This window comes from Anopheles cruzii, chromosome 2 (assembly GCF_943734635.1).
Source record: "Anopheles cruzii chromosome 2, idAnoCruzAS_RS32_06, whole genome shotgun sequence".
NCBI classification, from domain to species: Eukaryota; Metazoa; Arthropoda; class Insecta; order Diptera; family Culicidae; genus Anopheles; species Anopheles cruzii.
Window position 1 is genome coordinate 16130937 of NC_069144.1, and position 22975 is coordinate 16153911.

The 22975-nt window shown below is 51.6% G+C and overlaps 8 protein-coding genes across 8 annotated transcripts; 5 read left to right on the top strand and 3 right to left on the bottom strand.

Moving 5' to 3' along the window:
* The first annotated feature begins 169 nt into the window (after positions 1-169).
* Positions 170-1273, top strand: LOC128278537 (pancreatic lipase-related protein 2-like). Its single transcript, XM_053017266.1, has 3 exons — positions 170-236; positions 295-469; positions 541-1273. Exons 1-3 carry the CDS (start codon positions 170-172, stop codon positions 1271-1273), a joined length of 975 nt encoding a protein of 324 aa, XP_052873226.1.
* Positions 1274-1862: 589 nt separating this feature from the next.
* LOC128278539 (pancreatic lipase-related protein 2-like) lies at positions 1863-2971 on the top strand. The gene is made up of 2 exons (XM_053017267.1): positions 1863-1908; positions 1980-2971. The coding sequence occupies exons 1-2, from the start codon at positions 1863-1865 to the stop codon at positions 2969-2971; spliced, it is 1038 nt and encodes a 345-aa protein (XP_052873227.1).
* An 84-nt stretch (positions 2972-3055) lies between these two features.
* LOC128278540 (lipase member H-like) lies at positions 3056-4081 on the bottom strand. Its single transcript, XM_053017268.1, has one exon. The coding sequence runs from the start codon at positions 4079-4081 to the stop codon at positions 3056-3058; it is 1026 nt and encodes a 341-aa protein (XP_052873228.1).
* A 1597-nt stretch (positions 4082-5678) lies between these two features.
* LOC128278541 (phospholipase A1-like) lies at positions 5679-6918 on the top strand. Its single transcript, XM_053017269.1, has 2 exons — positions 5679-5718; positions 5801-6918. Exons 1-2 carry the CDS (start codon positions 5679-5681, stop codon positions 6916-6918), a joined length of 1158 nt encoding a protein of 385 aa, XP_052873229.1.
* Positions 6919-7494: 576 nt separating this feature from the next.
* LOC128278542 (pancreatic triacylglycerol lipase-like) lies at positions 7495-8511 on the bottom strand. The gene has a single exon (XM_053017271.1). The coding sequence runs from the start codon at positions 8509-8511 to the stop codon at positions 7495-7497; it is 1017 nt and encodes a 338-aa protein (XP_052873231.1).
* A 589-nt stretch (positions 8512-9100) lies between these two features.
* LOC128278543 (pancreatic triacylglycerol lipase-like) lies at positions 9101-10368 on the bottom strand. The gene is made up of 2 exons (XM_053017272.1): positions 10362-10368; positions 9101-10062 (listed from the first exon to the last, which is right to left on the bottom strand). The coding sequence occupies exons 1-2, from the start codon at positions 10366-10368 to the stop codon at positions 9101-9103; spliced, it is 969 nt and encodes a 322-aa protein (XP_052873232.1).
* Positions 10369-10922: 554 nt separating this feature from the next.
* LOC128277344 (pancreatic triacylglycerol lipase-like) lies at positions 10923-12022 on the top strand. Its single transcript, XM_053015792.1, has 2 exons — positions 10923-10974; positions 11046-12022. The coding sequence occupies exons 1-2, from the start codon at positions 10923-10925 to the stop codon at positions 12020-12022; spliced, it is 1029 nt and encodes a 342-aa protein (XP_052871752.1).
* A 356-nt stretch (positions 12023-12378) lies between these two features.
* LOC128278544 (pancreatic triacylglycerol lipase-like) lies at positions 12379-13401 on the top strand. Its single transcript, XM_053017273.1, has one exon. It carries the CDS (start codon positions 12379-12381, stop codon positions 13399-13401), a length of 1023 nt encoding a protein of 340 aa, XP_052873233.1.
* Positions 13402-22975: the final 9574 nt, after the last annotated feature.

Genomic DNA, 22975 nt, shown 5'->3' on the forward strand with positions numbered 1-22975 from the left:
CGGCGGTGCGTCGACGAAGACCTCCCGCTGGTGCACCCCGGACATAAAACGAATTGCATCAGTCCATTAATGCTCCAGTCACCGTTGCTGCAAGTGGAACGCTTGTCTACCTAAGGGCACCAACCAGGCACCACTTTGTCCCACCGGAATTGAAGCAGTCCATCGCAGAATGCTACCGAAGTGCTGTTGGGGGTTTCCCATTCTGACCGCATTGGTGATCATTCTCGAGGGTCTTGGTTAGTACGCTGGTCTCACTAGGGGAGCTCGACAGGAACACTCACTTTCTACTTCCAGCAGCTGACACGGAGCTCAGCGAAGTACGGATTGGGTTCGGTACCTCGTTCAGTGCACGGCGTGATGCTCGGTTCCATCTCTACACACCGCTCAACCCGGCCGATGCACACGTCTTCGCGATCGACACGGTGGACACACTGATGCGCTCGTTCTACAACTCTAGCCACCCCGTCAGGTGAGCCTTAAGAGCTGCGATATTTACACTGTTCTCCGGTACGGTAACAAATGGCTGTTGTCGGAACACAGGATCATCATCCACGGATGGTACAACAACGCCACGTCGCTGGTGATCCAGGGCATCAAGGATGCGTACCTGCGGGCCGGTGCGTACAACGTGATCGGTGTCGATTGGGGTTCCGGAGCGGGCGAATCATACTTCCGCGCCGCTCAGTACACAATCGCCGTTGGGCTCGTGGTGGCCGATCTCGTCAATCAACTGGTGCGCTCGAACATGACCGATATGGACAGGTTGCACCTCGTCGGTCACAGCTTGGGAGCTCACATCGCTGGCAACGCTGGTCACACGCTCAAAGCCTCCCAGGTGATGCTGCAAGTGATCTACGGTCTCGATCCGGCGTCGATCAACTTCTTCCAGGACGAACCGGAAAGCAGGCTCAGCACGGATGACGCGGCGTACGTGGAGGTCGTTCACAGCAACACACAGCTCTCGGGTTATCCGGCCCCACTGGGGCACGTGGACTTCTACATGAACTACGGCCGGAAGCAGCCGGGTTGCAAGACGGACGTGTGCAGCCACGGCCGATCGATCGAGTACTTTATCGAGTCGCTCACGAACACCACGAAGGGGTTCTGGGGCGTCAGTTGCTACGACTACGCGGAGATTAAGTCACGGTCGTGCTACAACATCAAGCAACAGGCCCTGATGGGGGGCGAGTATCGGCAGAAAAACGTGACCGCTGGCGTCTACACCGTCGAAACACTCTCCGAGGCACCGTACGCGATGGGCTATGTTCATTAGCCGGTGGAAGTTTGCACATACAATTGGACAGGCTTCTTAAAACTCTCCTTCGTATTACTTTTAAATAAACATACTAAACAGGATCCAATTGGATGATCCTCCTAGCTCCTAACCCACTATTCCATCTCTAGGTCAACGCGCAGTTTGCGTGTCATGCGTGTGGTAATTAAAACATCGTCTGGAAAGTAGCCAGAAAATCTGTCCCGTCATGTGCTCAAACGAATCGCCACCAGAATTCCGGATTTGTCGGCTAAAAATACCCGCCACTAGATACGGTACGGCTACTAATTACAAGTGAAGTCCGCTGTACACAGATCGATGACGTTGACGGTAATACCCGAAAATCAATAACACAGCCAAGGTAACGTGCAGATTAGGTGTGTCCAGACGAATCGTTTCTGGTGTGACGTCACAAATGAGGTATTTTAACCGGACGACGCAAATCTTATCACAATGCCCGGCCAGACAAGCGGAAGTCACGGCTAGGTGTGCTATCAGGTTGGCCTGCTGGGCTGGTCCATTGTAAAAATGGGCAATCCCCTATAAAACCCCATTCGCAACGAATCTGCTCTGTCATTTGTCCGTCACGATGCGAGTCGCTCTAGTGTTTCTTAGTGTATTGTTCGTCGGGCTTGGTAATTCATTTTCGGACTCCCGAGAGTCTGGTGGCCTGTGGTACTTATATTGTGGCCCTCATTTCTTACAGCTTTCGGCAGCCCGGCACCACAGGATAGCGTTGATACGCACGAATGGGATATTGGGGTGGACGAGAACGGAAACATGCGCCTGGTGTCCTACCGGAATCCTTACCAGCTCGATGATGAACGACCGTCACGGCGCGATTTCGAGCCCGAACGTGACGTCCGATTCCTGCTCTACACTCCGGCGAACGCGGAAACTCCGGATGTGTTGCGCAACGGTGACATCGGCTCGATCCAGGCCTCGCACTTTAACAGCTCTAATCCTACGCGAATGGTTATCCACGGATGGTTCGGGACGCCAAACTCCGAGATCAATCGGTTGGTGCGGTCGGCCCTGTTCTTCGTCGGGAACTTCAACGTAATCTTCGTCGACTGGAGCGTGGGGGCGCTCGACGAGTTTTACCCAAACTCGCGCCAGCTCGTGTACGCGGTTGGTGCGGCGGCTTCGAACATGCTGGACTACCTGGAGCGATATGCTGGGCTGCGCAAGAACGATCTGGTCGTTGTTGGCCACAGTCTGGGTGCGCACGTGGCCGGCAATGTCGGCAAGTGGCAGTCGGGACTTCTGGGCACGATCATTGGGCTCGATCCAGCGCTTCCGTTTTTTGCCGGTAACGCACCGGACCGCATCATGGACACCGATGCCCGCTACGTTGAAATCATTCACACTAACGGGGGCGTGCTGGGATTCCTGGATCCGATCGGCCATGCCGACTTCTACCCGAATCTGGGCCGCATTCAGCCTGGCTGCGGGGCCGATGTCGGTGGCGGATGTGCTCATGGACGAGCCGTCCACTTCTACGTCGAATCGATCCTGTCGCGCCACGGCTTCGTCGGGCAGCAGTGTCAGTCGTTCCAGAACATTCGCGACGGGCAGTGCAACCCAACCGGCGTCAGCGCGCGGATGGGCGGAGAACCACCGAACGCGGCCGGTGCACCGGAAGGTATTTTCTTTATGCAGACAGCCAACGCATTCCCGTTTGCGGAGGGATGCTAACGAAGTGATAGGAACTCATTCTTAACTAGGATCTTAACTAATAGTTAGCTAGTAAAACATTACTTGACCCAAGATCTGACTCTTTTATTGATCGTCAACATTACCGCCGCCGCCGCCGTCTCCAATCGTAAGGAAGAACAGACCCTGGTTCTTTAGCTTGAACCGATCGACCAGATCACCTCCCATAATGCCCACGGTGCCAGCACACGCAGCACTCACCAGGTTCGTCTCGCAGCGCCGGGCCACGTACAGTGGCTTCGCACTTTCCAACGATTTCCGGAAGTAGTCGACCGCACGTTTATGGCTGCACCTCGTAGTCGAGCAACCAGGTTGGACGCTACCCCCATTGGGGTAGAAGTCGGCCTGTCCCAACGCTTCAGGATGACCAAGCAGCTCCGTGTTGGTGTGAATAACTTCCACGTAACGGGCATCGGACCGATCGACGCGCTCTTCGGGCTGATCGGTGAAGAACAGCGGGCCAGCCGGATCAAGCGCGATAACCGCTGCCAACTCCAGCTCGTTACGGAACCGTTTCCCGGTCAGTCCGGCAATATGGGCTCCGAGGCTGTGGCCGATCAACACGATCTGCGATGGCTTCTGCCCTGCGGCGAGCAACACCCGTACCTGGCTGGCGACGGCGTCGGCCACACCGTTCACCATGAACCGGGCCGCCAGGTAGACGAGCGAAGACGCTCCAGCCGACCAATCGATTCCGATCACGTTGAACGCTCCCTTGGCCGTGTACGCCAAAGCCAGTCCGTGCACCGAATCCGAGGTCCAATCGCTTAGCCAGCCGTGGATGAGGAACCGCGTCGGATTCCGTGGGTCGAAGGTTGAGTTGGCGAGCGATCCAAGATCTCCAATCTTCAGCTCCTGCGGCGTAGGCTTTTGTTGCGTCCAAAGCAAGAAGTGTGTTTGGGTTTGTGCATCGAACCGTCGAACGGTGGCACTGCGCTTTAGATCCTGTACCTCCCGCTGGGTCAAGCATTCGAAACTTTCGAAATTTCTTGGAACAAGGACATGACGGTCATCGCCGCAGAGGTCCATCGCCGCTGGGTGTCCACCAACAAGCAACGCACTGACGAGCGCTAGCAACGGTAATCGCTGCATGGTAAGCCAACGGAACGGATTGGTAGTGCAAGTGCGCTGCCACAACACCTTTTAAAGGGGCCCGGCAAGCTTGTAGTGCCGCTCCGATTCAAGTACCTCTTCAAGCGCTATGTTTGCCAAGACAATTAAAACAAAAGAGGGTACTTAATCGGGTCCACGTGGGCTTCCTTCATACGGAACTTGATTGAATTCTATGAAACTATCGAGTTCCGTGTCCGCAGCGCTTGTTGACGGTGTGTGACATAATATTACGAATGCTGGACCATATTACAAAAATCTTAACCTTTTTTAGAGCGAATTTAAATTGCTGATTGAATGGTTTGATTCCTTGTACAAAAATGGAGCTGACTCGACCCGTATCATCTCTGTTATCTCTGACGTCAGCTACCGAGTGTTGTTGTTTTGATAAGTGTAATTGGCCCACGCCGATAGGTATCACCGCGAATTTTGAGATTATCCCGTATCGTACGATTTACGGGGTTTGCGCACTTATTTTGGGGCCAGGGAATTGCTTATCTAAAGCGACTCCTTATCTGGACGAAGATTTCGACCCCACACGGGACCGTGCGCCAAATTCTTCGCTTAGCTCGGGATAGTACTTCCGATAAGATATCCAACAAACTTCCAAGTTTCCAAGGCTCGTGGCAGAAACGATGTGGCAGAAAACGCCTGGATTGCTGCTTAATTGAAGCATTTGCCTTTAGCTACTCAAAAGTCCAGACGTCATTTGTATGCTCAAGGAGTCTTATGAAAATGGCCCGACCAAACAGCTGATCGATAGACCTCAGGAATCGAGCGATGCTATGAAAACTAACCGATGCTATCTCGCCGCAGTTTTTTTTTTTTTTTTTTTTTAATTAAATTTGATCTTTATTATACATAAATGTTTGGTTATATTGAGTTACAGAGATATTCCACATTGGGATTGCAGCTATTTGTTATTTCTAAGGTAACAAAATGATTGAAATGAACATGTTTTCGATTAAAATCTATTTAAATTATATGTTATGCCACGTAGCATCGAGTCATTTTATCATACTTATAACTAATAGCTAATAACTAAAATATCTCGCCGCAGTTGAGACATTGTCTTGACATAATAATTTTGACCATCTCAATCCATTCCAGGAACATTGCCTTTTTGGAGTTAAGCTAAATTTCGAATACGTGACCATTCGTAGAAAGTGGCTCTTTGACTCTTGACCGTTCCTTCTGCGTGGGTTCACCTCAATTCACCTCTTCGCAACTTCAAATTCGTTTTGATTATGTCTTCTTCTTCTTCCACGAGATCGATCGAGAATCGTACCCATGGTCAGCGGCGTGACAACGAATAATTAATCGATCGATATCGAGGTAATTTACAAACCCTCAGACCACCACGGTGGGCTGTAGATAATGCCGTTAATCGCACACGTAAATTCTGGCGGCTCCTCATCTCATGCCGATTAGATTAACGAACTCGGTTGCTCCCTTGGATCTGCTTTATTTTGGTCGCAGCGATTATGGCGTAAAGCGATTTAGATAAACGCTGAGACCTATAAAAATTCCAAGCGCGTATTTGGTTTTGTTCAGTAGGTGAGGACTAGTCGAGCCAAAAATGAAGCTATTGGTGGTGCTGGTCTTTTGCTTGGCGGTCGGTAAGTGTGCTGTTACATAGGAATCCCGTGGAGTCCTATTTTCCCGCTTCGGTCATGTGATTATGTTCTTTCTTGTAACTAGCCACGGCACTTCCCGTAGAGGAAGATGCAAGGGGACAAGAGCATATGCCCTACGAGGGAGTCAGAGTGCAGTACTTCCCCAGCGAAGAAATTGGAGAAGAACACGTTCCCAACGAAGAAGTTGGCGAAGAGCACATGCTCAGCGAAGAGCAAGGAGCCGAGCAAAACTGGCAGCTCGTTCCGGACGGTGACGGGCGGTTGCACCTGGTAAACACCGATCCTTTCAACCTTGGAAGCCAACTGGACGAACCGGAGCCCTTCTTCAATGCCGATGCCGATACGATCTTCCTGCTGTTCACGCGAAACAATCGCAATGCGGGCCACCGGATCATGCCCGGCAACGCAGGGACTCTCGGACAGCACTGGAATGGTGGTCGCCAGACACGGTTCATCATTCACGGCTGGAACAACAATGGCGGATCGGAGATAAACGTGGCTGTTCGCAACGCATACCTGGATCGTGCCGATGTGAATGTGATCGTTGTCGATTGGGGCGGCGGTGCGCAGAACCCCAACTACGTCACGTCCCGCAACCACATTAACGCCGTCGGTGCCACGGTGGGCCGGTTCATCGATTTCCTCAACCAGAGCGGAGGCATGTCGTTCAACAACGTGTACGTCGCCGGGCACAGTCTCGGTGGTCATGCGGCCGGCATTGTCGGCAAGCGTGTGACGCGTGGCCGCTTGAATTCGGTCATAGCGCTAGATCCGGCCTTCCCACTGTTCTCCATCAACGATCCCGGCAATCGGGTTGCCCCGGGTGATGCTAACTACGTCGAGGTTATCCACACCAACGGAGGGCTGCTCGGGTTCGATGAACCGATCGGGCAAGCCGACTTCTACCCGAACGGAGGTCGCAGCCAGCCTGGATGTGGCGTAGATTTGGCCGGCACTTGTGCGCATAGTCGGGCGCACCAGTTCTTCGCCGAATCGGTCCGACCGGCCCAGAGTGGCTTCAACTCGGTCCGCTGTGCGAACTACAACCAGATCCTGAACAACAACTGCGTGTCCACCGGGGCCAACGCCCGTATGGGTGGCGAACCTTCGAACATTGGCCGTGGTGTATCGGGCGTTTACCATCTGATCACCAACGGGCAAAGTCCGTTTGCACGAGGCTAAGGCGTGATATTCTACAAGACTCTGAACATTGCAATAAAAAGTACCACTTTGATATAAAACAGACATGTTTACAATTGATGCAAAAATATGAAGCTTTACTAGTTGTCTGCCGTTATGTAAACTGTATACACACATACTCTCGGTCTTAAGCTCGGTCCACACGCTACGACTTCACTGATACCTTAGTCTGCGCAGACTAAAGTTGGAAGGATGTATGGAAGTCGTACGACTTTAATGCTCGCCGGCTTTAATTTTCTAGGTCGCCGGCGACTGCCAACAACGACTAAAGTCGTTGCAACTTCGCCGTCCACACGATACGATTGGTCGCCGGCGATGCGGTTGCACAGACTAAAGTAGCAGTGAAGTCGTAACGTGTGGACTGGCCTTTAAAGTTGACAGGATCAAAGATCCTAACCGTAAACGGACTGTCTATCGCGCGTTTGTGAAAATTCGTAGGAAAACTATAGTAACTTTCAATAACAAGTAAAGGTAAGTATAAGTTATAAGAAAGAGATCATATAGACGTGGCTATTGTTGTTGTATATTTATTAACTTTTCCACGACGTTTCAAGCGACTTATCCCATTGCAAAAGGAGAAGCAGCGTTCGTGGTGAGGAAGAACACGCCAGTAACGCCTCGGCCGTAGTTCGATGGTTCGCCGCCCATATTGGCGTCCGGTCCACTGGGCGTGCAGTTACCTGCCTCTATTTCATGAATCCCGGCACAGCGAGTCGCCCGGAATGGAGTGCTGCTACCAATGGACTCGGCAAAGAAAGCCGGAGCCCTGTCGTGAGCGCATCCTCCTGCAATGTCCACTCCACAGCCCGGCTGAGAACGGCCACCATTCGGGGAGAACGTAGCCTGACCCATCGGTGCGCTGTTGCCGAGCAGCCCCGCATTAGTCATGATCATTTCCACGTACCGGCCATCGGCTGGCGACAGGGCGTCCGATTGTCCGAGAGAAAACAGTGGTCCTGCCGGATCCAGCCCAATAATGCTGTTGATGCGACCGTTCTGTCCCTTGCCTGCGTTAGCGGCCACATGCGCTCCCAGACTGTATCCGATCACGTACGTGTTGTCGGGTGACGACCCGGCCGCCTCCAGTTGGCCGATGAACGATGCCACGGCTGCTCCGGCCGGTCCTACGGCGTTTCGGGAGGCGATGTAGTTCGGATTGACCGCACCGACACTCCAGTCCGCACTGATCACATTGAAGTCCCCGAGGGCCAGGTACCGGTCGCGGATTCCCGTGTTCATGCCATCGTTTCCGTTGCTGCCCCACCCGTGAATGGTGAACCGCGTCGGATGCGCCGGGTTGAAGTTGGACGCTGCGATGGAGGCCGGATTGCCAAACTGCAGCATCTGCGGCGTGGTTGGGTTAGCGCGGGTGAACAGACGGTAAATCATGTCCTGCTCGGGGATGAAGGTAGGCGCCACATCCTCCGAGCCTTCTGCCAGGTTGTACGGGTCGGTATTGACCAAATGCAGCCTTCCGGAACTATCGGGCACCAGGTGCCAGTTCGAGTTGTCCACTGGGTGCGCCGCAACCAGCAGCAACGACAGCACCAACAAGCTAACGGCGGAGCGGATCATCGTAACGTGCGCGGATATTACGCGTAACTGTCGGGTGGCCAGTCAGTAACACTTCGTTTTATACAACCTGCGTGGTCAGCCCAAAGATACGCTATTTTATGGAAGCAAATTTCAACAGTCATCCGATGCTAATAACTTCGATGGTTGGCTTTTCCCAAATCTTCCAACCATTATTACCGCTTGATAAGATTTTTCTTTTTGATTAAAGATTATGTTTTGTGAAGGACTTGCGAAGGACACTTAAAAGAGCGTCAATAGTTCAACGCTGCCCTATGAAGAAATAATTAAAGATCAAGAATTATTTCTTCTACTTATCCGGCAACAACCTCTGAGCGGTCTTGGTCTCTGTTGTTTTCTGTAACGCTGTGTGTTTACGGGCGGAGTTGTTGATCCCGCGCCAACCCCAAATAAGAATAGTATAGATATCGTAAATATAGATAGAAACAGTTAAGTAGTTTGAACACTGTTTGGGATTTTGGTAACAAACCATTAAATCTTTGTTTAAAATGTTGAAAACAATATTTATTGTGCAGTCGTCGTTTTTATAACAAAACAATTGTCCCATCGGTCACATCCTCACGGGTAATCCTTAACCTTGAGCGAACGGAGAGTTGCCATTGGTCGTCACGATGAACATACCGTTCACGCCACGGCCCTGGTTCGAGGGCTCCCCACCCATCACCGCGTTACCGGTGTTAGTGCACTGTCCGGCGATGATCTCCCCGTGGCTGGCGCATCGCGTCGCGCGGAACCCAGCGGACGAGACGGACTCAGCGAACAGCTCGTGGGCCCTCGAATGGGCACAGTTGCCGGCAATGTCGATTCCACAGCCCGGCTGCGAGCGGCCTCCGTTCGGGAAAAAATTGGCATCGGACAGCGGCAGATCGAAACCCAGCAGCCCCGCGTTGGTGAAGATCGACTCCGTGTAGATCGCATCCGAAGGTGCCATGATGTCCGAGTCTGACAGTGAGAACAGCGGGCCGGCCGGATCGAGACCTACGATCGTGTTCAGCTGACCGTTCTGCAGCTTGCCCGCGTTACCGGCCGCGTGCGCACCCAAACTGTGGCCAATTACGTTGATGTTGCCCCGGGACGTACCGGTTGCCGTCACGATCGTGTTGATCATGCGCGAAACAATGTCACCGACTGAGGCCACCCGGTTGCGGGCCGCGATGTAGTTGACGGTCTGCGCACCGACACCCCAGTCCACCAGGATCACGTTAAACTCGCCCACTCCGAGGTAGTTCTGGCGGATGCTCGCATGCAGCCCGGACGTGCCGCCGCCATTCCATCCGTGGATCGTGAAGCGTGTAGGGTGTGCCGGATTAAAATTGGAATTCTGCACCGAGGCCGGATTGTTCCACTGGAGCACCTGGCCGAGGGCCGGATTGCTACGGGTAAACAGCTGGAAGATCACATCCGACTCCGGGTTGAACAGCGGTTCCAGCTCGTTGTCCGGCGCGGGCAAATCGTACGGATTCGTGTTGACCAACCGCAATCGACCGGACTCGTCCGGCACCAGCATCCAGTTGTCAGCACCGCTGGCTGTGGCTGTCAAAAAATAATCCCCATTAGAAGCGCATGGATGAGAAAGAATAAGATATTGCAGAACTACCTCCAATGAGCTGCACCGTTAGTAGCAGTAGGCAAACGAAAGCAGTCTTCATTGTTATCGCCTGTGTTACCGTGCGCCGAAGGTGAACCGCGTCTCCTGCGCAAACGGCGAAGCCTTTTATATCTTCCCGGGGGTGTCGAATCGAATCGGAGGACCTCTATCGGTGGATTGGAACCGATTTATCATCTCGTACGTCACAATCCGAACGCCTGACGTCAACGGGGACGGTACTCACTCGACATCCTATCCGTTACATTGAAGTGCGTAAAACGTTCGTGGTCTTATCATCATCACACCATAGGAGCACCGGGAGGCTCGATAATCCTTATCCCCATGTGGGACCCAGCGATTGCGGCTTGTTGTTGCACGTGTTGATTGTGGATCGTCGCCCAGGGATGCTTGTTCCCCACACGACCACACGAAGCCTCAATCTCATGGTACGCATCCTTTGTACCCGAGGCCAGAACCATTAAAGAACTATCTGTAGGAGGTGCCTCCAAAATTCCCAACCATAAATCAATAAACACCTGACTCGCGGTTTATCGCTAACAGCACCCCGGGAAGGACTCCCCGGGGAACGGTAGCTAGATGGATCAGATTGTTATTGGCCCTTTATGGCTTGGTTGGTAGCCAAAGCTCTCGGTTTAGGCGGTCGCCACAGGTCTAATCAGAGATCCGAGTGTGATAAGGGGGGGCCCATTCTTCGCGCGTTAACGAGGGTGCTATAAAACGCCCCCCGAAACTACGGATTGCTGTCAGTCAGATTAAACAGTCGTGACTTTGCCGCGCCTTCAAGATGTACCTCAAGTATAGTGCTACTGCTGTGCTACTTTGCTGCGTGGCCATCGGTACGTCCCAGGGCCTGGGCAGGGATTATGAGCTGTTGGGCGACCTTTTAACTGTTGGCTTTTTCTCGTAGCTCATGGTGCCTCACTGTCTGGGCCGGCCCCGGACCAATGGACGCTGATCCCGGACGGTAACGGTCGGCTTCATCTGACCAACCTCAACCCCTACAACGTCGACGAGAGTGCTCCGGAGCCACACTTTACCGCCGCCACCGACACCATCTTCCGGCTGTACACTAGAAGCAACCGAAATGCGCCGCAGGTGGTGGCCCTTGGCAATGCGGCCAGTTTGTCCAGCTCGAACTTCAACGCCGCCCACCCCACACGGTTCATCATCCACGGCTGGAACAACGACGGCTTCTCGGAGGTCAACACCATGCTGACGAATGCTTGGCTGGACCGGGGGGATTTCAATGTTTTCACCGTCGATTGGGGTGTCGGTGCGCAGACCATCAACTATCCGTTTGCCCGGGCCCGCGTCAGTGCCGTCGGAAGCGTGGTGTCGTCATTCATCAACTTCGTCCAGGCCAACACTGGAATCAACTTCGGGAGCATCAGCATTGCGGGCCACAGTCTAGGGGCGCACGCGGCCGGCAATGCGGGTTTCTTCCAGTTCGGCCGCCTGAACACGATCTTCGGCATGGACCCAGCGTTTCCACTGTTTTCGCTCGACAGCAACGATCGGATCACGCTGAACGACGCGCAATATGTTGAGTCGATCCACACCAACGCAGGGCTGCTGGGATTCGATCTGCCGCTCGGTGGCGCGTCCTTCTACCCGAACGGAGGCCGCACTCAGCCCGGCTGTGGGGTGGACATTGCCGGGGCGTGTGCGCATGGCCGAGCCTACGAATTCCTGGCCGAGTCGATCGTGTCCGGCGGCTTCACATCGGTGCGCTGCGGTTCGTACAACGAAATTCTCACCGGAAGCTGCTCCGTTCAGCCGGGTCCGAGCCGTTCGATGGGTGGCGAACCGTCCAACTTCGGGACCGGCACCGAGGGCGTGTTCACGCTGACCACGCGTGCCGCCAGTCCTTTCTCGCTCGGCTAGACTGAGACACTCAGCCTTACGCACCTTGGCGTGTAAATAGTTATTAATAAATCCTCAATGTAAACTTTATCAACGCGTTTGACGTCAAGCCACCGGGACCTGCTTACTCCTGCTTGTCTTTCGATTTACGACAGCCCCCCCGCCGATGGGCTATCGGCGCCTTTCTAGAAGCAGATATTCTCCGTCGTCGATTTGGGGATTAGCGGCAGCAAAAGATTGCCGATATCGACAGGTCACCCACGAACCCCCGGTCCAGGAGCCAGGAGAACCCCTTATCGGGGGTGTGATAATCACCGTCCGGGGGTGCCATAAAAGAGTAGCGCGAGGCGGTGGTCCAGTTCAGTTGGTCAGCAATTATGGGAGCAATCACAGCAGTACTGAGCGTGTTGGCACTGGCTGCTTTCGGCTGGGGCGCGCCACTGGAGGACAAACCGTGGGCCCTAATTCCCGACGACCAGGGACGGATTCACCTGCTGAATGTGAACCCGCACGATGTGCCGACCGTCGTCGACGAGGTCGAGCCACTGTTCAACCCCGAGACGGACATGGTGTTTCGTATGTACACCCGCCGGAACCCGGTGCACCCGCAGGTAATCCACTGGAACGACCAGGGCTCCGTGTCGAACAGCAACTTCAACCCGGCCCACCCTACGCGCTTCCTTATCCACGGGTTCCTCGAGGGCGAGGATGCCAGCCTTCACTGGAGCATCAAGGATCACTACATCCGGATCGGGGAGTTCAACATCATTAACGTGGACTGGGGCGCGGGCTCCCAGACGATCAACTACATCGCGGCCCGCAACCGAGTGGGCGCGGTCGGAGAGATCATTTCGCGCATGATCAACACGATGGTGGCCGCGACCGGAGTGTCGCGCGACAACATCAACCTGATCGGGCACAGTCTGGGGGCGCACGTCGCGGCCAACGCTGGCAAGAACCAGAACGGACAGCTAAACACGATCATCGGTCTCGATCCGGCCGGCCCGCTGTTTTCGGCCGGTCAGGGGGACCTCTTCGCAGCGAACGATGCCCACTACACCGAGGCCATCTACACGAACGCCGGTCTGTTGGGCTTCAACGCGCCTCTGGCCCACGCTAACTTCTACCCGAATGGGGGTCGCTCGCAGCCGGGTTGCATTCTCGACGTGGCCGGTATCTGCGCGCACAATCGCGTGAACGACTTCTTCGCCGAAACCGTTTCGACGTCGGTCGGATTCCGATCGGTGCGCTGTGCCGACCACGGCGAAATCCTGGCCGGACGCTGCACTCCCAGCGGGGCGGACGCACACATGGGCGGTGAACCGTCGAACCGGGGCCGTGGTGTTTCCGGTGTCTACCATCTGACCACGAACTCCAACTCGCCGTTCGCACAGGGCTAACGCACGAAGACCGCACGAATGGCACATTTCAGTTTGTTTGAGATTAGATCGAGAGATTGATGGAATAAAATTTGACCTCTTTGTTTTTTTACCTCTTTCTATTGCGTCTCATTGCGGCGGGTCACTATCGACATGACGATTTACTTTTCGAAGGGTCGGATTTAATTGAGATTATTTCGGCTTTGCATGCGCCTCGAGATTAGATAGAGCAGCACTGCTTTGTCCAGAAGAAGCAAGAAATGCCAGAAAAACCAAGATGCGGGGATGCACGTTTCTCATCCGTTGCGAATTCAAATTCTTTGACGGCAGCGTTCGTTGCGAAATGGCTGTCAAAATCCAAACGAACGCAGCCAACGCAGGTTGGTAATATGGCTGCGGCAATCGTCAATTCAAAAATTCAGTTATCAGTTAGTTGAGTATCAAAAGTTTGTATGGTTTTTAATACTGATTTCGAACAACGATGAAACAACAACGATGAACAACGAATTTTTAAAATTTTTTTAATTTTACTACCTTTAATTGTATGTTTCGGATTACAGTGCTGTCTCTCTCTCTCTCTCTCTCTCTCTTCTGTAAAGAAGAGAATGTAAAGAAAATGTTCGGAAAGAGCGGGAGAAATTTGCTATCTCGCTCTAGCGTCAGCTATCTCTTTCCCGTTCGTGACACATCGTTCAATAAGTCCTAAGACTAACTATGAAAACAACATTTTATCGGCAAAATTCTTTATTATTCATCAACATAATCTCCTTCAAATGTAATACAATCATTCGGAAGCTTCTCCAACTTTTCAATGCCATGTTTGTAGAACGATTTGTCTTTTGACTCGAAATGAGCCTCAGTAGCAGCGATCACCTTCTCATTCGAGCCAAATCTTTTTCCCTGAAGCATCTTTTTGAGATCCGCAAAGAGCCAGTAGTCGCTGGGGGCCAGATTCGGCGAATACGGAGGGTGAGGAAGCAGCTGGAAGTCTAATTCGTTAAATTTGGTCATCGTTTTGATTGGATTATGCCATGGTGGCTTTTGTTCCATTGTGAACAAACGCGGCACCCATTTGGAAAAAAACCTTTTTCATATCCAATTTTTGGTGCAAAATAGTAAATGCACTATCAGTTGATATGTTCAGCATCTTAGCTATCTCGTGCACTTTCATTTTGCGGTCTCCCATCACGATTTTCAATACTTGCTTGATGTTTTCGGGAGTACTGCCTCATTTGGCCGACCCGAACGTTCCGCATCATTTGTATCAGCACGACCGCGTTTGAAGTTGCATTCCACCGACAAATGGTTGGTTTCGACGGAGTAGAGCCCGGATAACGTTTCTCAAGCCATTGCTGAGCTTGAACAGTGTTCCTTTCCCATTAGAAAACAATGTTTGATCAACACACGAAACTCGTTTTGGTCCATTTTTTCAGGATTGCAAAAGTAGCGTGACTTTAACCACTATAACTGTCTTGGTTGTGCTTCGAATTACATCAAATTTTGACACACTTCATCTGAAGGTTGGTACTTCCGAACGTCGGTATATAAATGGAATTATTGGCGCCATTTCTACGCTAGTCTCGGGACTTATTGAACGATGTTTTAAGTCACTTTTTCTTCGGCTAACTTCGGAAATCACATTTAGGCGAAAAACCAGAGAGAGCGCAGAGAAACGAGAGAGAATAGAGAAAACATCGACTATCTCGCTCTAGCGTCATGCTCTGTCTCGTTCGGCACATGGTCAGTTTCGGTTACGAAAGGTCAGGTCCAAAAGTCAGGTTTTTATTCTTCGTTTTAGAAATGCAAGATTTTGAGGAAAAATGAAAGATTTTGAGATTTTTGAAAATGCATAATTTTCATGTTTTCTTATTCTCCGCTCTTCGTTTCGTCTTCGGGAATTTTCGTAGGTTGACTCGGGTGTCAGGTTCGTCATCAAGGTTAGGTTCGCAGTGTCTTAGTTAGGTTCAGTTTCATAAAAACAACATTCATAAATTTTGACGTTTCGTGTTTTGATATTTCGTGTAGGACAAATCAACAAAATCCGTTGGTACAAAGCTCAGATAATACAACAACTTAAAACTTTCTTTTGTCGCGATCGTCGAATTTTACGTGTTTTCCAGTTGGAAAATAAAACGGTTTGCACATTCACGGTTGTATTTCAAACAAAAATTGCCGGAACCGGTCGTGTGTGTGTGTGTTAATAGAAAGTAAGTTGTGCGACGTATTGTTCCCGCGTGCAAGGAAATTTCGTGCATATTCCGTGTTCGCCGTGTTGTTTGCCGCATTACAACGCAATTGGTGGGTTTCCTGAGTTTTGGGTTGTTTTTATGCCGCCTAACGCGGGGCCCAAAATTATCATCGCCGAACTAAGAAATTCAAGCCTCCTTGGAAGGAATCGTTTCCCTTGTTCGCGCAAGGAACGTGTGCGGTTCACGAGCGTGCAGTGCGTATTCAGTATTTGTCAGCCAGAAAGTGGCCAAAAGGCTTACTAAAGTGAATCGACAATCGAAGCGATTGGTTACCCACGGAAAGTACGTGAAATATACAGTTTAACTAAATAAAACAGCCAAAGTTATGACTCCAAGGGCCCTAAATAATGCAGCAAGCAGAATGGAACCAGAAAGCCGTTTTTGGGGTTTTCTTTTCGGCGGCAACCCCCGGTGTACACGCACACACACCGGTGCGCGGCTCGGGAGTCTAACCGTTCGTTCCGCTCGTCCGCATTCGGATCACACCCCGCGAAGACCCTCTCCCACGTCATCGTATCCTTCGCGTGCTTCCTTTTGCGGTGCCGAAGGACTCGGCGGAAGGAAGGAAGCAGGAAGTGCGCAACTGTGTGTGAGTGCCGAGCGTCCCAAGGAAGCCCCGTGCGAAAACAGGACTATCTCTCACGCACGCGGTCTTATTTTTGCATGTAGCCGGACGGGATCCCCATTGTGTCCTGGTGTGTGTGTGTGGCCGTATTGGTGCGAATGAAAGCGATGCCCTTCGCAGGAAGAGCACAAAGCCTGATGGCGGTGTGAAAGAAACCGATCGATGCGTGGCGTCTCTCTCTCTCCGTCGAGTGGAACGTGTGTAAAAAAATCGATAGGACGTTTTGCAATTTGGCTGGCGGGAGCCACAACTTTTTACATTCGCATTTTTACGTTACGCTTTCATCAAAGGAGCCATCGTGCCATCTCGCTCACTTGATGTGGTTATCCTTTATCCGTGTCGTTAACTTTTGTGTGGCGCTTGCAGAAAGTCCAGGAAAGTGTGCTTTTGGCAGGGAACCTGGAACCTGTGATTTTTGACGCAATTATTCTTTAGCCTTAAGTTACTCTAATTTCTGGCCAATTACTGCACTAAAATGTACGTGTTGACATTCGAGAGTGTCGACGACAATTAACAATCATCGAATTAACGACATTTAAATGGCCACGCGCGTCCTTCGCACACCAAAACGCGGCACCACATTCTGGAGCGCAATTCACAGGCAACCTCTAACTGATAAATGCTATCAGGTGTACAAATAGAAAACCGCCGTTTTTTCTCATGATTTGAGGCTTTATTGTAAAAAACTCCTTACAAACTCATTCTTCAAAGTAATTGCCATTGTTAGCCACAACTTTTTCCCACATTTTGGGCAGCTTTTTAATTCCTCGTCGGAAAAATTTTTCATCTTTCGACGTGATCCATTCATCGATCTGATTTTTGATGTCCTCGAAAGAACGGAAGCGCTGCTCGGCCAGGTCATGCGTCATCAATCGGAATAAATAGTAGTCTGACGGGGCGATGTCTGGAGAGTAGGGCGGGGGGGTAGTATGTGCAATTTTAATGTTTCCAGGTATGTTTTCACGACTTTGGAAACATGTGGTCGAGCGTTGTCGTGAAGAAGGATAACTTTGTCGTGTCTTTCTGAATATTGACGCCTTTTTTCCTTCAATGCTCGACTCAGCCGCATTAGTTGTGTCCGATACAGGGTTCCTGTAATGGTTTCGCCTGGTTGCAATAGACAACGCCGAGCTGGTCCCACCAAATACAGAGCATCAGCTTCGAGCCATGAATGTTCGGTTTAGCTGTAGATGTTGATGCATGGCCGGGAAGCCCCCACGATTTTTTACGCTTTGGGTTATCATAGTGTATCCACTTTTCATCCCCGGTCACGATGCGATGTAAAAAACCTTTTCTTTTTTGCCGTTCAAGGAGTTGCTCGCAAATGCAAAGGCGCCGTTCGATGTCCCTCGGCTTCAACTCGTGCGGCACCCAGTATCCTAGTTTATGGATCATTTCTAGGGCTTTTAGCCGATGCGATATTGCTTGTTGCGTCACACCCAATAAGTCTGCAAGTTCCTGTTGCGTTCGACAAGCATCTTCTTCCAGCAAAGTTTTCAATTCGGCATGTTCGAACTTTTTCACCGGTCCGGGACGCTCCTTGTCTTGCACGTCATAATCGCCGTTTTTGAACTTGCAAAACCACTCCCGACACGTTCTTTCACTAATGCAGGCTTCACCATAAACTTCTACTATCATTCGATGCGCTTCAGCTGCATTTTTTTTAGTATGAAACGCAAAAAGCAACACTTCCCGCAAATGGCTCTTTTTCGGCTCAAATTGCGCCATGTTCGCACATGAATAACACAAAGCAGAGTGAAAATAAACAATCGAGATTTTGTGGAGTTGTTGACAGATGCCTCAACTGTCATTGCCAGGGTTTTGCATATTTTTATCGCTTAATTTGCAGCTGCTAGCGCCCCCCATGGGAAAACGGAGGTTTTCTATTTGTACACCTGATACTTCACCCTGTCGCAACATTCGGCAACATTTCTGTGCCCATTTGCATTGCGCTGCTAATGAGCCCTAATCGAGTAGAATGATGATGCTGCGGGGAAGGCCACCCAGAGGCAAGCCATGGATCATCGATTTCGGATTTTGAAAACACCACCACTGAGCTCCTTCTTGGCCCGATAATTGCCTGTTCGACGACGACACGCCGGAAAATCGATCTTCCGCAGGCACACAATGCGGCGAGTAACTTTCTTGTCAAAGTCGCGCCCGGAAGGGGTTCCGCTTTTAAACCGGAAGCCCGCAAAAGTTGGTCTTTTTGAAGCACGGAAACGGCCATTGTTGGCCACAATCTGGCGGCGTGCTCCGGTAAGGATATCCCCCCCAAAGGCGCCTTCAGAATTGATTAACCATCCCAATTTGCGGTGCGCGCGGTAGACGAACCAACGAATGCTGGCCTGGCCTTATGGCTGTGTTGCCAGCTGGTGCGACTTCCGTTCTGTGGGGCCCCCCACCGATACGGTTGCTATGGTTCTCGGTTGCTCGCAACGAACACACACAGGGACACCTGCTGGGGAAACAAGGTAGCAACGTGTGTCGTGGGGTCACCCTTCACACAAACAGTTGCAAATACAACCGTTACACACCATCGTCGGCCAGGACGAATGGGGGGGGATGCATTGCGAACGGTATATCCCCCCGTCGATGCCGTCATCGGAAGGACCTCGGAACGCTGGTGTTCGTGTGGCCTTCGCACGGTTGTTCCAAACGTGAAGGGCGTGAGCAGGATTTAGGGAAAGCGTAGGGGGCGCAACATAAACATCGAATTACTCACGAATATCCTCCGGCCCTTTGGGATGATGGGCGAGCGGCGGGGAACCAGAGAGGAGCACAAACACACATCCATCTCTGCGGTTGCTGTGACCAGCAGCAGCGGCAGCAGTGAGTCATAAATTAAACTCGCAATAACGCGTCTCTCTCTTCTGCTTCCCTTCCCATTGCAGACTTTTCCAGCATCCGCGTGAGTTCCGGAAGAGGTGGCGCTGTATGCGAAGGATTTTCGCGGTGCGGTGTGTTTTGGCGCGCTAAGCGGCGTTGTTTCGGCTTCGCCAATGGTTGCTGTGTTGAATTTCGTTGAACGTGTCAAATTTTTCCTTCAACCCAACTTGCTCCTGGCGGTGAATTAGTTAGTGGCGCAGTGTGCTGTGCAGCAGCAGAGTGTTAATTAAGTGGTAGTGTTTTCCCCCCGGGGGAGGGAAATTCGATCGATCGGTTTTCCGGTTCGTGGAAAGCGGGCGGGCAGCCTGTGCGGGGAGTCAACATCACAAGGTTGAACATCGTGGCCGGCAGAAAAAGTGGTGAAAAGCTGGTGGTATAAGAAAGGCATTTCCCGTGGCGCGTACCGGGCCACAACCGGAAGTTGTTAGTGACCAGTGGACAGTGTTATGTTTTTGCGAGAAAAGTGAAGCATTCCGCGGTGTTATTGGAAAGCCACCACTAGCCAAGGATTACTCGCGCATTTCTTGTGCGACAACCCGCCAAAAGGGGCAAAGAGTCCGCGGAACGGAAACATCAAACCCGCGCTTCTTCGTTGAAGGTATGTATGTTTACCAATGCTTCGGGTAGCGGCGGCAGTAACAATCCATTTGTTGTCAATTGTCTTGGCACCATTTTTCAGCGAACGGACGGATGCTGCTCTCGGAACGCGGAATGATCCGATTTCTCGTTTTTCACTTCCGTAATTGCATTGAGCGTAATTATTGAGGTGCGTTTCCTGCCACACATAAACCATACTTCGGGTGTGTGTGTCTCTACGACATGCTTTAGAACAATGGCCACTCGGAGAAATCGAGCAAAAAGTGGGACAAACATTAGAAAACATAAACAGCGGAAAGGATCGAACCCACGAACTGGAATAGCTTGGGGGCTTCCCGGAAACATTCGTTGCCGAGTGGTAATAATCGTCCGCTGGCCGTAAAGATAATTTGCGCAACTCATTAAACGCACATTATTCTCTGGTCCAGGGGTTTCCGGGTTTCCCAATTCTTTGCCGAGGTTCTCGGGTCGGCGTACCACTGAAAATACATCAAATACCGAAGGTTCAATTTAGGCTCTGGACCGCACGTCGGCCAGGCGATGTGGCATTGTTCCTTTACTTTTTGCGCCTCTTTTCACGAGGTTTTCTCCCGAAATTCCCGCTTCGTTGTAACGGACATTATTTTCTCTTTCCGTAAACATCTTTATTTCGATTGCAACATTATTCGGGCCGGCGGCATATGATTGTGCATGAGTGCACAGCACCGCACCCATGCGGTGCGAATTGGTGTACAAAAGGAACAGCCGGGTGCCGGAAAGGACCGAACCCCGAATTGTGGAATAGTTTAGGCTTCCTGGAAACCTATTGCTCCGGTGCCAATCGAGCGTGTATAAGGTTCGAGGGAATGGGCGCGGGAACATTATTGTTGCCGATAGGTTTCTAGTCCGGGACCTAATTGCAGCTGTCAGCAGCAACCGTCAATGCTGCAGCCAGTAGAGTACCATATGATGGAGATCATATGGTACTCGATTGACCCCCCTTCCTGGCAGTTTGGCAACATCCAAAACATTTCAATGCACACCGGGAAAAAAGTGGTTCCTTCTGCGCATAACTAGCACAACCAGCACGTTACAATTTCGCTACAACAAACAAGCGCGTTCCGTCTGTTGCCCCTATTTTTCTGCGCCCACACGAAAGTAGCACGCAATGCGCTATGCCCAACGGTGAAAATGATTCCGCACACAGCACACGGGAGAGAGAAAAAACTCTGACAATCTCAAGCATTATCACGCCAGGAAAACAGAAAAAAAGGAGCCAGAAAAAAGCAGAACATTTAATACACAACAACAAAACCACTTCTGTACGCGGCCCGGGGTGGTACTCGGCAAACATTAAACAATTTTTATCGCCCGGCAGCGGTAGCGGCAGCAAAACTGGTTCTAGCGGAAGAAAGTGCGCGACTTCGAGACGAAGCTCACACACAGCGAAAGACCCAAACGGGGACCCGGGGAGGGTTGGTCGGTCGGTGACCGGGAAAAGCGTTTCCCAACCGACGCTCCCAGGGATTGGGGAAAATAAAGCCTCACGGTGCCGCCTCCGATTGTGGCACGGCAACCTGTGCGCGCACCCCGCACAGAGAAGAACAGCCCTCAAGGGGTTCCGCCGGTAAGCGGTACTCGGAAGCACGCCTCCTCAGAATCGCATTTAATTATTTGCTTTCTCTTTCTTACGTTTGTTTCGGTGGATGGCCCCCGTAATCGGAGACCGTAGCGGCCAGCTCCAGAGCGTGGTGGTTGAAGCCGTCAAAAATCGACACTCGTAAAAGTGCGGTTACTTCCTCGACACGGCGTGACGCGAGAGAAGTGCCCTCGTTTTTTTGGGGGGGAAAGGGTTTTTCTGTCCCAACCCAATCTAAGACCGAGCGCGCGATAATCGGACGGAGCGTTTTCTCTGCTTCGCGTTCTTTATGTTCCAGTTTCCCCGGTGCTGTGCGCCTTCATTCACTGCCCACTGCGAAGGCCGCCGCCGCAACATAAGACGCGCGCGGGGTGTGTGTGAGTCATGCCTTGTCCGCGGCGGCGGGCTGCAGACCCCGTTTTTTGCAGTTACCAGAAGCATCATCGTCGTCATCGTCGTATCGCTTGGTATTATTTGGTAACGGTATATCCGGAGCAAGCCACAGACCAGCCAAGCGACGCCAGGAGAACCGCTGAACGCTCTGTGGACCACAGAACTATTATGCTGGCTGGCAGGCTATTCGGTGGCGGTGGCCAGCGAAGCGTGTACCGGCTGCCCGGTTCGAGTGGCGGCGTGCTACAGAAACTATAATTCCGCATTGATTACAATTATGATGATGCTATGGGTTCGCTTAGGCTATGCTTTCGCAAGCCAAAACCGTGGCCCTCCGGAAATTCATTCCGAGCGCAGTTTATTGAGCCATTACTTAAAAGTGTACGGTTTATAGGCACTGTTGCGTAAAGAGTGGCCCTGGTAAAGAGTTCCAAACGTAAAAAACACCGAGAACCTCATCACTCGCTTGCAGTGAGTCACGGGAATCCCCGCCAAAGATTTGCTCCTAACGTCGTACGTGTCTTATCCACTCCCTGAAGTCACCGTCGGTGCGACTTCCACTTCAAATCACGCTGCGCCCACTCACGATAAGCACTTTCTTCGCGTGTCCGTCGTCCAAACCTCTCTCTCTCAGCAATTATAAAAGCCCTCTTCTGACAAAAAGGGAAGCCTTTCATTACCACCAATTCCCAAATACGGAGTGTGACAGTCAAGTGTGAAAGATTCAATCTTTCCGGACCAACGGCAGCGGCGGTCCGTCAGTTTGATGTGGTTCTCGCGATGGGACGTTTTGTCAGTTTCTGGTGGTAATCTTGACACTCTCCGGCTCCGTGGTGTTGCGGTCGTCCACGTCCGCGTTAACACCTCGAGGCGTCTGTTTGATGGAGACCGCGCGCGCGCGCTCCGCTCCACAAATCAAATGAAAGAGAATTTTTATGGCTTTTCGATAAGATTTCTCCACTCGAGCGTGAAGAGCTTCCTGGGGCCGTTTCCGTCCACTTCACAGACTCCAGTTGGCAGCGGTAAGTGGAGATAGCCAGCCAGTAGCCTGTGGAATTCAATGGATTTGTAGTTTTCTTTCTCGTTGATTAAGCCGTTGACCCATGTTTGCAGAAGTAGACTGAGATCGTGTCACGATCACGATAAGTCGTCTAGCGCGAGAGATGGGCCACTAATTGCCCCAGTGTCCAATTTTTGCACATTACCATAAACTAGCAGAGGATC